The sequence below is a fragment of the Equus quagga genome, chromosome 1 (genome assembly GCF_021613505.1).
Source record: "Equus quagga isolate Etosha38 chromosome 1, UCLA_HA_Equagga_1.0, whole genome shotgun sequence".
NCBI lineage: Eukaryota > Metazoa > Chordata > Mammalia > Perissodactyla > Equidae > Equus > Equus quagga.
The window spans coordinates 160,927,902-160,946,334 of record NC_060267.1 but is presented as its reverse complement, the minus strand read 5'-3'; the positions used below and the strand labels follow the sequence as shown (position 1 = coordinate 160,946,334).

The 18,433-nt window shown below is 39.9% G+C and overlaps 1 protein-coding gene across 1 annotated transcript in view; it reads left to right on the top strand.

The window, feature by feature from the left end:
• The window catches only part of KAT2B (lysine acetyltransferase 2B), a 94,945-nt gene that overhangs the window by 48,902 nt on the left and 27,610 nt on the right, over window positions 1-18,433 (top strand). The window contains exons 5-8 of the mRNA XM_046640543.1: window positions 1,585-1,677; window positions 3,030-3,211; window positions 10,670-10,861; window positions 15,378-15,484. Of these exons, the coding sequence (XP_046496499.1) occupies window positions 1,585-1,677; window positions 3,030-3,211; window positions 10,670-10,861; window positions 15,378-15,484 (574 nt within the window). The remainder of the gene's footprint in view (window positions 1-1,584; window positions 1,678-3,029; window positions 3,212-10,669; window positions 10,862-15,377; window positions 15,485-18,433) is intronic.

Here is an 18,433-nt window from a genome sequence, read left to right as displayed (position 1 = left end):
ATGAGATAATACATGTAAAGAACTGCAAAGAGTGGCTGGCAAAAGTAAGGATGCAAATGCTTGCTGCTATTATTAGAAGTTTTTTATATACCCACTTATCCCACCTCCATCCTTTTGTAGGTGAAGAAACTGAGATTCAGTATCTCCCCAATCCAGCAGTTTATCTCTAAATTGAAACCCCTAATGGGCCCAGTTCCAAAATGGTCTTATTTTAACTGGGCAAAAAAAGTAGGCAGCCAGAATTATTTGTATTTAAATTGTATGATCAATCTTTATCCTTAGAAATGCGTACAGTGACCTCACATTTATTCTTGTAAAGATGGGCATAATACATTGAAAGGTCAACAGATGCCCATGTTAATAATTTAGGGGCCGGCCCTGTGGCCGAGTGGTTAAGTTTGTGCATTCCGCTGCAGGCGGCCCAGTGTTTTGTCTGTTCGAATCCTGGGCGCGGTCATGGCACTGCTCATCAAACTACGCTGAGGCAGCGTCCCACATGCCACAACTAGAAGGACCCACAGCTAAGAATATACAACTATGCACCGGGGGGCTTTGGGGAGAAAAAGGAAAAAATAAAGTAAAATAAAGAAAATAATAATAATTTATATGGCACACCTAGAAGGAATTGAGGCCCTTGTAAGACACAGCTCACTGGGGACACATGATGATCTTCAGCCTTGGGAGTTTGTCCATTTCCATTAACTCCTGGGAGAATGGATGACATATTTTGTTTCTATTGAAAAGACACCAAGTGAGAAAGGAGGGAAGATGTAACTTAAATAAATATATGGTCATATATCATAACTGGCTCACATCTAGAGAAGATTCAAGCAACGGTTGAAGGTAAACAATTTCAATGTTAGATTTATTTTCAAATTGTCTGGATTAGTGGCTCTGTGTTCCCTTTTCTCTCTGATATTTGCTCTTTGAGGCCTTTAAATTCCAGTGGCAGGGATTAAGAGCAGTGTTTTGTTTTGTGGGCATTGAGATACCAGAACACTTGGCCTGCATTCTGCAGATGGAGAGGAAATGAAAAAAGACCGTGACAGTGAAAGTTGCCAATTGAGAGCCCTGCAGAATTCCTTCCCAAAGAGCCTGGGCCCTAGATTATGCGTATGACATACAGCTGCTACAGACAGCCCCTCTCCCCGGCCTCGTTTGTCCAGAATGAACCTCGGCCTTTTAGGGGTTTAATAAGACCCTTCAGAGTGTCACCACACCTTCAGGGGCCTAGATGGGCATGTGCAAAGTGTGTGTGATGCATACCAAGCATCCGGGTCAGTGGAAGCCAGAATTGGGCGGCCGGGGTGGGGGGGAATTGAGTGGGATAGAGGTGTCCAGTGGCCACTGCTGGGTCCTCTAGGCCATCCAGAGCAGGAAAGGTGTCTCGTTCTCATGGCTCCAGTCATGGATGTGAAGGCAAACATGGGTTACCTGGTAGTTACCCATTTTATTGATTTAAGGATTTATTTATATATGGTGAAGGTAAGTAGAATATGGTGACTTCTCTTCAAAGGCTGTGTGTATTTGTGTGTGAGATGGAGAGAGACAATGATTGACTTTTTTTTAATGATTTCTTTGTAGCTCTTGAGAAAGTCTATTTTACAAAGAGGAAAACCTGTGGTTGAAGGCTCTTTGGAGAAGAAACCCCCATTTGAAAAACCTAGTATTGAACAGGTAAAAAAGAAAAAAGAGAAGCTGTTTTTTATTGCTTTAAGGCTGAACAAACCTACTAATCTTCCTTCCCATCTCTATGCACATCTTCCTTCCGTCTTCCTTACCTGGCTTAGAGATGGTCACAAGTCTGTAGAAATTATCTTGGACCCTTTGGATCAGAAGTGAATACTTAATTTAATAAATGACCTAGCTTTTTTGCCTTTTAGGGTTGCTGTATATTCAGAATTCCTTGTGTATTTGAGGAAGAAAAAAATTAAGTAGAACGTGCAGTTCGTAAGAACACACGAAATGTGCTTTTTCTGGGTGTTGATGTTTTAAAATTAAGTCTTTGTCCTTTTGTTTGGCACTGTCTGAAAAAGCCTATTGAGGTGAGGGAATTCAGTAGCAATGTGAAAAACGTTGTGAGTCACGCAAAGAAACACAAAAAAGAAATGAGATTTTGTATCCAGAAATCGACTTCCTGCTACATTATAATTCCTGGAAAGAAGCCGATTTACACAGGAATCTGTTGACATGCGTAGACTTTTTCTGGCAGGTGTTGTCAGTATCTCTCATCAGCATCTCTTTTTAGCCTATCATTGTTCACCTAAATCAATCTCAGATACTCTTGACTGAATTTCTTGATGAGAATGATTACAGAAGACATGATATCAGAGTCTTTACAAATACAAATAAATGTATTTTTATCAGTTTTCAGTAGAAGAAATTTTATTTTGTCTCCAAACTCTATTAAATAAGAATTCATTGTTCTGTTATTTGAAATTAGATTAGATGAGACTGTTCTGCAGAAAGATTAAATTAATTCACAGATTCTTTTAAAAGCTCATAATTTTGAATGAGAATTTTTTTTTTGGTAGCCTTGCTGAACCGAAAGAGTGATGATAACGAGTTTAAATTCTAATGGTTAGTTCAATGGAAGGCATGCTAGCAGCCTTTTGATTAAAATTTTGGTCATGTGAAAACGTTATATTTATCCAGGAACCTCATCATACATGAGCTACTGTGTTGATAGTACAGCAAGAATTATTCTGCAAAATAATCATATTTTACTGTTTAAGGGGTTTCCATCCTTTCAGTGCATGATTTTGATTTTCTCTTTAACGCTTCAGGATTGCAGGAGGCTTAGAATTGCTACTCACAGCCCCCCTGTCTTGTCACTTTTCATCCACTGTGTTCTGAGGCACGATTCCCTCTGGGCATTCTTGTTTTCTAATAGAGACAAGGAAGAGATTTTGTGAATAGAGAAATGTCTGTTCTTTTGCTAAACCCCGCCAATGGGGCTGACTGTGTGGGTGTTCAGAATTAGTATGATTGCATAGCTGCATGAATAAATTACTTTCTGTCCTCTTAAGGGTGTGAATAACTTCGTACAGTACAAATTTAGTCACCTGCCATCCAAAGAACAGCAAACAATAGTTGAGTTGGCAAAAATGTTCCTAAACCGCATCAACTATTGGCATTTGGAGGCACCATCTCAACGAAGACTGCGATCTCCCAATGATGATATTTCTGGATACAAAGAAAACTACACAAGGTAATCAGATGACTAGTTCTTTCCCTTTGGCCCCATAGAGCACATTGCAGACATAAAATTGCTACTTGTCTCTGCAAGCAGAGGGTTGCCCAGTTATCACAGTGACTCTGCAAATTCAGAGAGAATGTCTCTATAATTTCACTCCCCAGACTTCTACATGTCATTAATATCACAATGTTTTGGAGGTGAGGGATCCAAACCATCTAGACCTGTACTATCCAATACAATAGTTTCTAGCTATGTGTAGCTATTGAGCCCTTGAAATGTGGCTAGTATGAATTGAGATTTCTAAGACTGCACAAAAAAAAGAATATAAAATATTTCATTAATACTTTTTATATGGATTATATATTGAAATTATACTAATTTGGATATATTGGATTAAATAAAATATATTAATTTCACCTGTTTCTTTTTCCTTTTTTAATGTGACTGCTGGAAAATTTAAAATTACATGTGTAGGGGCTGGCCCCGTGGCCGAGTGGTTAAGTTTGCGCGCTCCGCTGCAGGCGGCCCAGTGTTTCGTTGGTTCGAATCCTGGGCGCAGACATGGCACTGCTCATCAAACCATGCTGAGGCAGCGTCCCACATGCCACAACTAGAAGGACCCACAACTAAAATATACAACTAGGTACAGGGGGGCTTTGGGGAGAAAAAGGAAAAAATAAAATCTTTAAAATTACGTGTGTAGCTTGCATTATAGTTCTATTGAGCATTGCTGATCTAGATAACTATAGTAGACTCTGTAATTATTATATAGATACTTCACTCATTAAAAAAAAGCAATGGGAACTGGTCCAGTGGTGCAGCAGTTAAGTTCATGTGCTCTGCCTCAGCGGCCTGGTGTACGCCAGTTTGGATCCTGGGCACAGACCTATCACTTCTTGTCAAGCCATGCTGTGGCAGGTGTCTCACATATAAAGTAGAGGAAGACGGGCACAGATGTTAGCTCAGGGCCAATCTTCCTCAGCAAAAAGAGGAGGAGTGGTGGCAGATGTTAGCTTGGGGCTAATCTTCTTCAGGAAAAAAAAGCAATGACCATGAATATAATAGTGTTAAAGAATTTTTTTTGAGGAAGATTAGCCCCGAGCTAACATCCACTGCCAATCCTCCTCCCTCTGCCGAGGAAGACCGGCCCTGAGCCAACATCTGCACCCACCCTCCCCTACTTCACATGTGGGACACCTACCACTACATGGCCCGCCAAACGGTGCCATGTCCACACCCAGGATCTGAACTGGCGAACTCTGGGCCGCTGAAGCCGAATGTGTGAACTTAACCACTGTGCCACTAGGCTGGGCCCCAAAGAATTTTTTTAAAGAAAAAGAGGTCACCCTAGTCCCAGTCCCATGATGGAACTAATATCATTATACATGTTGTCTTCCAGTCTTGGTTCCTTTAAATAAATATTTACATTAGTTAGAATGAAAGAGAATATAGAATTTGTATCCTTTTGTCTCCCCACCTAACATCATATCAAACATTTTACTGGTTACATTGTAATTCATTGAGTCGATGTACTGTAATTTACCTAACCATTTCCCTGTCGGTGGGCATCAAACTCTGCAGATATTCTTGGATTGTACATATATCTTTTTCTAAAGTGGGAATTTATTTTTATTGCTTATGAACTGCAGAAGAATAGAATTAACTTTAAAAATCTTAAAGATGGGCCGTGCAAAATAGAATGACCTACATTTATTTTCATTTAGGTAAGAGAGTGACTTGGATTATCCATTCAATTCACCTTTTTTATAACTTTTCCCATTTATATTTCATCGGCACATCAGACTTGCTTCAGGGGATATTATGGAGCTTTTATATATGTGTGTGTGTGTGTGTGTGTGTGTGTGCATTTTTTTTTTTCCTGAGTTAAAGTAGGCAATGTTTTGTCGATAGCCTATAAAGACCACTTAAACACAGGTTATTTTCTGTAACAGCAGATGACATAGGAATGGGTATATTTTAGATAGGCTTTCCTCTCTGATCACTGACCTGATTTCATGAGTAATACCCCCTTTCCCTCCTGCCTCATTTTATAATATATACAATTCAAGATAAAGTATTTTCTCTTAATAGACTTTTATAGAAATTACAGAATTCTTCAAAATCCATTTTTAAATTATATTTTCATTTCTATACCTTCTTTTCTGAGTTTTATGTTAACAATAGTTCCTATATTATTGTAATTGTTGTTTATGAGTTGCGATAATAAATCTCTCAAAAATATATATCTTTTGACTCCATCTGTGAACAGTTGACAAAGCTGAATATTTGTCAAAACCAAACCTCTCAAGGTATTTGCCAGTCTTAACAGAGGAAAAATTGTTTCATCAAGAAGGAGAAGTCAATATGAAACAGCATAGGAGATATTACTATATTTTAGGAAACAGAATAAAAATGCTGTGTAAGCACTTGGGAATTACCAAGAAACGGGTAGCACTTATAAATCCTTAAGGAGTAATAAAAATAGAAAGTGAGCTTTGGAATGGGTGATGGGTTTGAATCATGGCTCCATCCCTCCCTTGTTCTGTGCCCTTTAGACCAGTCGCTTCATCTCCTTGATGTTCAGTTTCTTCCTCTGTCCAAGTCTCATGAGTGTTGTGAGTGTTCCAGGAGGTGGTTTGTGCATAGTGTCTGGCACACAGAATAGGTGCTGGGAAGATGCTAGTCATCGTTTTCCTCCCACACCCTCTGTTCTCTGAAACTCAGTCACTGCCAATGTAGGACTCTTAAGCTAGAGCGCGTGCAGTTGAACGAGAGTGTAATTACTTGAATATCACTTTAGAAACTAAGATAACAGGGAATAGAAAGATAGCAGCAGAGTTCTGTCTAGCTCTATCTAGCTGAGAAGGGGGAAAAGTGGAGTCTGACAATGGTGAAGAGAAACCCGCTGAGAGACTGAAATGAATACACCCTGATGAGTTCTGAAACCTGCTGATTTCTAGGTGGAATGTAGACCGAGAGCCACTGTTAATAATAAATAAGGAAATGAAGGTAGACAGCACTCACCTCCCCCGCTTCCTCATCCTCACACCATGTTGATGAAGAAAGGGAAGTAGAGAGAAACACCCTTGAAAATGATGAGCATCACTAATTGTTTCAGAGTAAAACCTCGCTGTCCTGACCACTTGGGAATTAAAAAAAAAACACACGTCACTACAACGTGGTGTCTCACGGATACTAATCTTCTGAAAAATGGGTAATATTTCAGGCTGCAGGGAGCACTAGGCTGATATGTTGATGTGTAAGTGAGCCTCAGGACCTGGAGTACTGGTTCAGCGTATTATTTACATCAGTTGTAGCAATTACAACAAAGGGGCCAAACACTTCTGGGGGCACACGTCAGCATGAAAATGGGGTGAAATAGGGTTCTCTGTGGAAAAGAGTGGACTCAGAAAATAATTATGTTCATTACAAAGCTAACCTGTGAAGATTTATCCAATAAAAAAATTAAACACACATTGAACAGTAGGACTACTTAAATTACTTATAGGCTCTGTTCTGAATAAAGGAAAATTGTGAATATTTTATGTATGGAAAATATTTGACATGTTAATGTTAACATATACTTAATATTAATAATTGTGAGTATATATTAAATATGCATTATGTATATCCCCCAGAAATCACTGTGGTTTTAGAAAAATAATCTGGACAAATTTTTGAACGTTCCCTGAATTTCATGATGGTGCACTAATATAATTCCATGAAGAAATAACTTGAAAATAAAGTGTCAGAAGAATATGATGTCTTAAAATACGTCTGACCTACAGAATCTGCTAAAGGAAAGGAGCAAGTAATTAGTCTTAGATTCTGAGTCATACAGAACTTCTGAAGGTTAAAGGTCATCCCTATAATGGTAAGATGTTTTATAAGAATACAGGGCAAGTTAGATGTAACTAAGTTGGTTTTGGTGAAACAGTTTTATGTTACCACTGTTCTATGAAGTGTAGCCCGTCACTACTTACTGAGTATTCATAATTAGGCATGTAAGTCTAGGACAGTATTTTTCAGGGAGCATGGAAAGAACAGTGGACTAGGGGACAGGAGACCCAGCTTGTAGTCTGGGCTCTAATAGTAACTAGCCTTTAGTTCAGGTGAACTAGGGGAGGCCACTTAATTCCAGAAGACTTCAGGATTTTCATTCCAGCAGGTAAGGCGGATGGCAGGGTCTTCTGTACTCAAGTTCTCCAGTTCTATTCAGGTTTTAAAGAAAGTAAGGTGGTTGCAAATCATCGTGATGCTGTAAAAAATCTGAGAGAGTTTTGAACAATCAATAAATTGCATACCTGTGTCATCTCTATTAGGCATACAAAAGTGAATGAACTGTCCTTTCTTCTTTTTAGAAGAGCTGAAACCAGTCATTTAGGGAAAATCTTTTCCTACAGTTAAGTCTTTGGGGGAACGTGTGTGCAGAGACAAGACACACAGATTCCCACTTCCTTCTTTTTGTCTTACTACACACAACGAGCAGGTCATTTATTAAAACAACACCAAAAAGCACCCCACATTGACTCAGTCTTCTTGTCTTATCATACTGTGCAATTTATAGGCTTACAAAATAAGATTGATCTTGGAAGTAAAAACAAAACTAAACTAAAAGGCATAAACTGAGGTATAAAAAATGATTCTTAGAAGAAATGAATGGAAACCTATGACTTGAAAAATTTTACTAGATAATAACAATCTATGCTCCCTTCCTCTACCCTGGGAAAAGTGAATGACCTATTAAGCACTTTATGATAACATTTTATAATTTTTTGATAATATTTATAACCTACCATTGCTATAGTAGAAACAACATCAGTTTTAAGTAGAGTCCCAGACATCTGTGGCCCCTCCATGGATGGAAATGCTCCTTAGACTCAGAATCAGCACTGGCCAATAGATATGTAACATGAAACACAAATGTGAGCCACATGTGTAATTTAAAAGTTTGTAGTAGCTACATTTAGAAAAGTAAATAGACACAGGACGTTTATGTTTTATTTGACCCAGGATATAAAAATATTATCATTTCACCATGGAATCAATATGAAAAATTATTAATGATGTATTTTTAATTTCTTTTTTTTGTACTAAATCATCCAAATCCAGTGTGTATTTTGTACTTATGGCACATCTCAATTCATTCATAAATTTTAAATGGTTAAAGCTAAATGGAGTCCTATGAAAACAAAAAAGTTGTATTTAATGGAAAAATATTTCATACTTTCCATTTAAAAGTAAATTTTAAATTGATTAAAATTAAATAACATTAAAAATTAAGCTCCTCAGTTATACTAGCCACATTTAGTGTTCAGTAGTTCCGTGTGGCTGGTGGCTACTGTACCAGCACGATAATAGAACATTACCATCATCATAGACAGTACTGGGCTAAATCCTTAAATCCTTCAATCTTCCATTTCAGAAGATTGGACATATTTTTAATATTAGGACCTATAAATAGTCTATGATTGCTTAAGTCTCATGAAATCAAACTGATTATTAAGGTTTGTGACTTGAACTCTTAGATTTGTAATTTCATAATTAGTCACTTGGAAAAAAATAACTTTAAAAAAGAAACTTTCCTGTCGTTACAAGAAAGAAGTAAAGATTTGCTGTCATAAACAACAAAGGAAATTTTTGCATGGACTAATGTTCAATTTAAGTTAATGCAGAGCAAACTGCACAGTGTTTCAGTCCACAGAACGATTTCTCCAGTCAATCTTTGTAATGACATCTTCTGTTATTTGAGGGGATGGTATGGTCTCTAAATACTAAAAGACTACTAGTGTGAATAAAACCTTACTGTAAGTAAAAAGATAATAATAATTACTTACTCGGGAGCTGGCCTCCCTTTGGCTCTACACAGTCCTTTAACTTCATTAAGTAGCCACAGGCTGACATCCAGTAAAGACTGGCCTTGAAGATGATCAATTTCTATATGGAGCGCCTTATGAATTATAAAATAAATGCACTTCCTAGCTTTTTCTGCTAGATCACTGTTTCTGACTTGACAAGATACAACACAGCATGGAAGATGCCCATTTTGGTATTGTAATCATAAAATGGCATTTGGGTATAAATTATTAGGACCAAAAAGTTGAGAGAAGAATAGAAATAGTAGCAGAGTTTTCAGGTTAATTTTGAATGTAGGCAGGCGAACCAATGCTAGTGAAGGTTTTCTTCCCCGAAGATGAAATAGCGCCACCACCACCGCCACCACGCACACACGGGAAACCTGAGGTCATACAGAAAAGATAAAGCATCGGTCAATAAGCCTGAGTAAATTAATATAATTCCACTGTTTATTAAGGGGTCAAAAGTTCCTTGGGAGCCCTCTCAGCAGCTTGGGCACATGACAGCACCTCCCCCTGCCTTAAAGGAGAAGAGGAAGGCAGACAGGGAGGAGAGGTTTTATTTTTGGAAAGCACTCCTGTCCTGGAAGAGGATGATTTGGGATCTGCTGACAAGGAATCAGGATCTGTGCACTGAAGCTTCTGACCCTTCTCTGGTCTGCTGCTGCCCTCTGTGACCCCCCACTGTAAATTGATGTTGTCAGGGCCTGGGAATTGCAGACCTCACGTCTCTGGGAGACCAAAAAGAAAGCGAGTTGACTTTGAATAGACTTTCAGTTTCTGGCTTCTCTTGGCTGGATGAGCTTTCTGAGTTGTATGCACTACATAGGCGGTGTGCCCTAGAGCTGTGGTCAGAGCTCAAGAAATCCCCTAGTTTCCCTCTGGGCCTGGGCACCCTTCCAGCCTCGTGCAATGCCAGAGCGCATTTTGACTTTGAGTCATTGAAAAATGTACCCAAGCGACAGATGGTGGAAGCTTATTACTTCCTGCGTTGTGACTGAGTTTTGAACAGTCTTGAAGATCTTTATCTTCCCACCAAGGCTTTGGGGTATGTGAATGCTGCGTAGGCATTTTAAAGAAACCTTAAATTTTACTCAGAGGACTAGATGGTGGAAATCTGATTCTGTCACAAAAGGGACTTCCTCAGCTTGCCCTTTAATTTCTCCTTTTATTTAAACTACCATTTATGTGCCAGAAACTTGAATTGCACTATGTCTCATCCCTGCATTATCTCATATAATGCTCATAACAACCCAGTGAAGTAGGTCTTGTTGTTGTCCGCATTTTACAGATGAGGAAATGGAGACTTAAGAATATAATTAAATTTCCAATGTCCTGCAGCCAATTAAGTGGCAAAGCAGGGATCTATTCCCAGGGCTGCAGGACCCGCTGCCTAATGGTGCAGAATAGAAGGATTTTACTAAAATTGGACCTAAGTGGTTGTGTAAGGGTGTGGAATCTAATTCCCAGGTTGTACTAGTGGTAGGGATATGATTGTCGTTGCAGACCCAGTTTTCTTCTGCTGATTAATGGTGTGAGAGCAACCGTAATGAGATATTTCAGATGATCTAGGGGTTTAAGGGATATTGATGGTGCTTGTCTCCTCTTGTTGCAGGTGGCTGTGTTACTGCAATGTGCCACAGTTCTGTGACAGTCTACCTCGGTATGAAACCACCAAGGTGTTTGGGAGAACACTGCTTCGCTCCGTCTTCACTGTTATGAGGCGACAACTCCTGGAACAAGCAAGACAGGAAAAAGACAAACTACCACTCGAGAAACGAACTCTAATCCTCACCCATTTCCCAAAGTAAGGGAGTGCTCCTGCGGGTCTTTGTTTGATCCCAGGGCTGGAGGTTGATAGCTCCATGCCAAAGCCAGCATCAGTAACAAGATCAGGAATGACAGGGGTGGAGGGAGAAGGGACCCTCCTCCTCCTCAGCTCCCTTTGTGAGTTTTCTTGGGTATTTTCCAAGCCACCTCGTTAGCTTGACTTTGTGTTGACTGCTCTCCTGGCTCCCTTATCACCACCTCGTCCCACCTGGGTCGTTGTCTCTGAGTCTCGTAGAATGGGGTAATGCTTTGTTTTGTATCTTCAGCTGCCAGGAATCCAGGGGAGGATGGGCGAGAGTGTGCAGAAGCAGTTTCTATCTACGCAGAAGTGGTGCAAGAGAACTCAAGTGGCTGGTTTTTCCCCAGATCTCCAACCCTTTCTAAGACTGGCGAATCGCTCCTGCCTCAGCTGTAGTACGCCTGTCCCCTCGCTCTTTGTACACTCGACCCCAAACGCTGGGCTGGACAGGAATAGAGAGGCCTCCTTCAGAATGATCTTTGCACCTCTGTGCTCACTTTCTTGTAGAATATACATGCTCTTGTGCACCTTGCTTCATGCATCTGCCAGACCTCCAACATATGAATAATCATTTAAATATTTTTCAAATGAAGGAAATGTGTGAAAGGAGTAGGAAGTTGCAGGGCTGCACCATGGGCCTTGGCAGTGCATTTTCAATGCTAAGAACCAAAAATTTAACTAAGGGACTGATGAGGCTGCTGGTAAGAAGAGCTGAGGATGCAGTTGATAACTTGCCATGGAGCAGTGACAGCGAGACATGAATGAGACAGCTCGTTTTGTAGCAGGCATTCTGCCTAGAGGAGCGCTTGGTGAGAGAGGTAGCAGTTCAAATTTGAAAAGGCTGTCTAGGTGTGACACAGCCAGCCCTCCGCCTGCCATTGAGAACTGCTGACCTAGAGAATAGAGAATAGGATCTTTGACCAAAGATTGACGAAACCCTATTTTGAGAGACTAGATTTTTATTATTGTTATACTACTGGATTGCCCAATTTGTGTCTCAGGAAAGATAGTTTTAATTTTTCAAAATAAGTTCAGTCCAAAACAACAACAAAAAATGGTTTTCTGACAGAAGTTGACTGAAAATTCCCTTGCAGTTTAACACAAATCCTGAGCCTTAGGTGGAGGGTGTCATGGATAATTCTGATCAGCTTTAGCTAAACAGCCAGTACTTGCACAGAGATCTTAGCCTCCTGGTTTTCGGTATTTTCTTAAGGCAGTCAGCACATGAGACTGAGGCATGACGTGAACATTTTGTTATCCTCCAGGGAGAAAGATTCAGAAGTGCTGAAACTGCAGTTTGAGTGTCAACCCTAAATGGTTCATGACCTCCGGGCAGGCCCATTATTTCAGTGGCTGCCTTTTAACTAGTCTAAGCTCTTTTTGCTTAGAGACTAAAGCAATTTTCTTACTTATTTCTCTATTACACTTGCCGCATAAGCAGCAGTCTATGTTTTTAGATTATAGTTGTCATTCTGTCTCTAAGCCAAGGGACAAAGAGGACCCCCCTCCCCCCCCCGCACACCTTTTATGGTGCTTAAAGAAAAATTTTAATTACCTTGCAAAGTAACAATTTTTTTTTCCATAGCAAATTCATTTTGCTTCTTGCAGATATTTGCTAATTATAGTGTGTTTTGTTCCTTCAACCCATAGTTCTGGCATGCTTATGCTGTTGAGCTGAAAAATCAGTGCTGCTTTCTTTTCTTCTCTATTGCTAATGGTAGGGTAAGACTACCACCCACTTCTGTTAAGTCCCTTTTCGTTGAAGATGACAACATTTGAGGCTCTTAGGGATTTATACTTACAGATTTGGCAGCAGAATCACATATATTGAGGCCCGAGGTGCTGTTTGAGTCTTGGGCGCTGTCTCAACGGGGGAGCGGCAGCCCCCCTCACGCCACCCAGTGTGGTTGCCCTGAGTCTCAGATGCGTTTCCAGGGCTTACATCCTTGTCTGCCTACTCTTCGTGTGTTGTCCTTCCTTCCACTTGGCTTTAACTTGTGCTTTTTCCTTTATCCACCTACTTAGAAGGTTGTTTTTAAAAAGGTTTGTGTCTGTATTTCATCTTAAAAGTTATAAATGCACATGTCAATGAAAATGTGGTTAAGAGAGAACACAGAAGCAAAAGACCACCTGTAGCCCTGCCACTCTGAACTGCTTTTAGTGTTTCTAGATATTTCTATTTTTGATCCGCGTATCGTGTTCTTTGATTCTTCATACAATTTTGTAGCCTGTGTATATAAACAAGCGCTTTCTCATGTCATTATATGAGACTGTTCTTTATTATAATGAAATAACTATATGTATTTCTATGCATATACAATACACACATACATGTAATTCTTTTCCTAAATTATTAATGGCATTCTTTGGTGAGTCTCTGCAGGGCTTTGTGAAGAGTGTTCTGATCATATAATGACTGATAAAGAAGGAGCCTAGAAAAGGAAAGGAAATTTACTTCTGTGATGAAGGCACTTGGGGAAATCTCGAGGGCTGTGTAAGGGACAGGCAGGGTCTGCTTAGGCAGAGGGGGAAGGCTTCATGACCCCCCTCTCTCATCAGCATGATCAGAATGTGATCTTCGTAAGGATTTTAGCTCCTGTTGCTGTCAGTCGTTCTGTGTTTGATGAGAAACATACAAAAGTGTTTTAAAACATAAGTTAATAGTGGCTTCTTAGTAAGAAGAAGTGACTCATGCCATTTCTATAAACCATGATTTAAATATCAAGTGGGAGTACACGTTCACTCAAATGGTACCTTGTTCTTAAATCTTCTGACTATAAGCAGAAAGTCAGAAGACCCCAGGACCTTTTCCCACCTGTTTTCACTTCCAAAAACTCAAGCTCTCCCTCCCCTGAAATCATCTAAATCTTGCAGGATTTGATAAATGAAAAGAATAGTGGTACGTTAAGTAATAGTGATGATGATGATTCAGATCCTTGATCACTTATGCAAAACCTTGATACTAGATATGTTTCACAATTCAAAATTTAAAAAATTTTATAAAGATAATATTACACACGTGCTATATATCACAGCTCTCAGGGTGGGGGCAGTTCCCCCAAATCAAATCCATTTATAATTATAAAGACTATAAATAGTTTTATACATAAAACTATTCAGTCAGATTTTTTTGCCAAATGGGTTATGGAAAATCTTTCTTTAAGGGTTTTTGGACTTCAAAATTTCAGAGAAGGGACAGAGGGCTTATCATAGGTAACCTGTATTACATCATTACAATGTAAACTTCATGAGGGCAAGGTGATTTTTTTGTTCACTCTGCCCTTCCAGCACCTAACACAGTGCCTGGCACAAACTAGGCGTTCAGTCACTATTTGTTGAATGAATGAATGGAGCACTTCCTAGGGATCAGGCACCATGTTAAGCATCCGTTAGCTTATACCTCACTACCACCCTATGCAGGGATAGTTTCTTATAAAAGAAGAAATTGAGGAAGAGGAAAGTTAAGAATTTGTTCTAAAGTCACACAAATAATAAGTGGTAGGCTTGGCAAATGGATTCTAGGGCCCAGGCTCTTGGCCATTATTCTATACCCCTCCACTAGAATTAGTGTGCCTTAAAACAAAGCTTGCAGGAAGATATTCCGGTACCAGAAATATAGATTTGTGTTGGTATTTTAATCATCGTTCTTCAATTTTGGTGTAAATAAGAATTGTCTAGGGTCCTTATCAAAATTGTAACCCAGGCCCCTTCTCACAGCCTCTGATTCAGTAAGCCTAGGTGGGGCTTGGGTATCAGGTGATTCCTATGGACCGCCCAAACTTGAGATCTGTTTGGTTTATAACATGACAAGAAGTAGAGTAATTAGTCACTGGTTCTAATCTTGGCCCTACAGTTTACTGGTTGTGGAACTTTGTACCAGTTATTTAACCCCTCTTGTATTAGGTTTTTTCATCTGTGAAATGGGTATAATAATGGATCCTATCTTATAGGGTTGTTAGGAAGATCAAGTTAATATATATCAACCACTTAGAACAATGTCTATCATAGTAAGAGCTACATATGTGTGATAAATAAAAATAAAATATGCAACTTATTAGGTTGATGTGAGGATTCAATAAGAAGTTCTCAGAACAGTGCAGGTGCAAAGCGTGCACTCAAATGTTAGCAGCTTTTGTGATGGTAATGAAGGTGACAGTGACAGTGACAGCTGCATGGAGGGCTGAAATCTTGCTCTGGAATGCGTTGCCACTGATGTAATGCTCTGTGCAGTCTATGTTGTGTCAATCTATGCAGAGTCAAAAGAGAATAAATTTGCAGAAGTGCATTTCTGTATTTGAATATACATACCAGTGCTGCCAACTACCTCGTCCTTTGAGTCATAATCCACTGGTGTATTTCTGAGCTGAAGATGAGATGCTGGTGGTCAGGTGATTGCCATAGATGGTTCGGGCTTTTGTCCTTCTAGTTATTCGTCAGTTTTTGATCTTATTATTGCTTTTTTCCTTGTGTCTAGGTTTCTGTCCATGTTAGAAGAAGAAGTTTATAGTCAAAACTCTCCCATCTGGGATCAGGATTTTCTTTCAGCCTCTTCCAGAACCAGCCAGCTAGGAATCCAAACAGGTAAATTTCTTTTTGCATAAATCAGAGAACAACCAGGAAATGTTAGTTGCAACTCACTCTGCATTTATTTGTATTTTTCATCGAGAAATTGAAGACTGAGCCAGCAAAAAAGTAAACACATTGGCAAATCTTGCATCCACATCTCTGTCAATGAGGAGAGCAAGTGCAAATCAAACAGTTAAAAGAACAGCTATGACTACTCCAACTGTTGGGTTTGCTTAGCTTGCACATTACAATTTCATGGGAGGCGTAAAATTATAGGTAGCCCAGCTCTGGAGTCAAATGCTGGCTCTTTTTAAAGATACTTATATTCTTGATCAATGGCCAGATATGCCCAAGAATCAAATCTGTCTGATTTCTTTTTTATTCTGGTTTTTTTTTGGTGAGGAAGATTGGCCTTGAGCTAACATCTGTTGCCAATCTTTGTCTTTCTGTTTGAGGAAGATTGTCACTGAGCTAACATCTGTGCCAGTATTCCTCTATTTTGTATGTGGGATGCTGCCACAGTGTGGTTTGATAAGCAGTATGTAGATCCGTGCCTGGGATCTGAACCCATAAACCCCGGGTGCCAAAGTGGAGTGCATGAATTGAACCACTACACCACTGGCCTGATCTCTTAATTTGGTTTCTTAATCTGTGCTGTCTGTTTTGTGCATCAAGTCACTGTCATTGGTAATGGTAGGATGGTGAGTGGAAGAGAGCAGTCTTGAGTCTCAGGATGTGAAGTACTTCCCAGTGGGGCCAGGGCGTCTTTGCCATTGTTTGAATCAGCCAGGGGCATCAATGGGCATTTTGTGAGGAAGGAAGAATCACACACTAGGAAGACTCAGAGAAGTTTGGCGAGAGATGCCTAAGTGGTAATTTATATGTGGCCGTGGAGAAAGGCAGAAGGCAGGATTTTGATGTCAGAGTTTTTGGTAGGGCTCTAGCTCAGTGTGTGATATGGCAGCTCATTAGTAACACCTCCAACAAAGGTAATTTCATTCTTGGTATTTTTTCCGAAAAATATTTTACATACAGTAGAAGTCACCCTTTTTAGTATATTGTTCTGTGAGTTGTAACAAACACAGTTGTGTAACCACCACTGCCATCGAAGTATAGAACAGTTGCATCACCCCAGAAAATCCCCTTGTATCCCTTCTTAGTCCATTCATTGCTCCACCCCCAGCCCTGGCAGCCACTGATTTGGTTTTTGTTCCTATAGTTTTGCCTTTTTTTAGAACATCATATAAATGGAGTCATACAGTACATGGATTTTGAGTCTGGTTTCTTTCACTCAGCACAATGCATTTGAGAAGGTGATTAAAAATTTTTTTTTCATCTAGAGCCCATGTTTGGGTGTAAATATAATTAAATCCCTACAAAGCAGAGTACTTAAGAAGTGAGGTATTTTGGTTTGGTTCAAACCCCTGTTGTTAGAATTCTTGTTACTAAACGTGTCAAAACATCTTTGTGTGCTTTTTTCTTTTTTTTACCCTAGGTCATAGAATATGATTTCATGTTTTTCTCATCCAAAACCTGTAGTGCTTTGGGGCCTTTCTGTGCATACTACGTACTCCCTCCAGGCTTGAGCTGTCAGCCTTTACTGGACGTGTTCTCTGTGGTGACTGGGCATATCCTCTGTACTGCTCCCTATCTCCCTGTGCTGTTCACCTTATCATTGTCTCACTTTGCTTTCAAATGACATCTCTCCCACAGACTCTTTCCTAATTCCTCCCACGCCCTCCAGCCTCCACCTTCCTTCCAGACTTTTACAGAACCTTGAATAGATCCTATCCTTAGTTCTCAAACTTGACTGCACAATGGCATCACCCACGGTGATTTAAAATAATGCTGATTTCTGAGTCCCTTCCCAAGAGGGTGTGGTGTAATTGGCTTAGGGTGTGGCCTGGACATTAAGACTTCTAAATGTGATTCTGATGTGCGGCAATATTTCAGAACCAGTGTGTCCTACAATGCTTATCTCATGCTCTCCTAGCCCCGTTTCTTCTGTACATCTTCTCTCTCCTATGAGTGTGACTTCTGGATGGTCGGAGACCCAGTTTTGCACAATAGCAATAACTGATACTTCCCATAATTGCTTGCCTGTGAAGTTTGCTTCATATTTTTAAAAAAGCGTTAGCACAAACCCTGAGGAGTTGGAATTATGATCTCCTTTATATAGATGAGAAATAGAAACTCAGAAAGGAGCAACAAGTTGTCCAAAATCAGAGCTTTTAAGTAGTGGAACTGGGTTTCACACCCAGATCTGTCTGATTCCTAGCTATGCCACGATGTTAAGAGCCACAGTTCTAACCACTACGTTGCACTGCTTCTGTGTGCTTGCAAAGGTACAGGCAAATGCTTGTGGGAGGAATCAGTGAAGAACAGTTTCCTCCCTCATGCAGGGAGATATCAAAGCTATTCAATAGGGTCAACTCAGTTCTTTTCTGGAGGGTCTTCTGGAGAGGATTTCTCTCTGTGTAAAAACCCCCCTTGATCCTCACCCGCTCAGTCTGTTCAACTTCCGGCTCCTTATCTGTCCTAGCACAGGAGAGAGATAGCAGAGGTTGTCTCTGACCCTCTGGGAATTTCATGTTTATTTCTATGGCTAGGGTTGTAACCCAGTTAAACTGGAATGTACTCTTCACTATTACCTGAAGCCATCAGAAGCAGGCTTTCTCCTCCTCTTGTACTATAATTGCAATGTGTTCTCTGGGAGGGAAGAAGAATGTAATCATCTACTTAATTGGCATGTCTGCACATCTATGCAACTATGATAAATGACCTTCATAATGATGGCTCTGAAGTTTTGAAGATACTCAGATGTCTTCACAATCGCCAGAGTTTCCTCTTTGTGTAGAATCTTTCCAGTGTCCTTTGATATTTGGAAGTCCTGTTTTCTGTTTGAAGGAAAATCATGTAGCCTGGTACTTTAGTATATTCTGATTCTTTACATACCCATTGCTG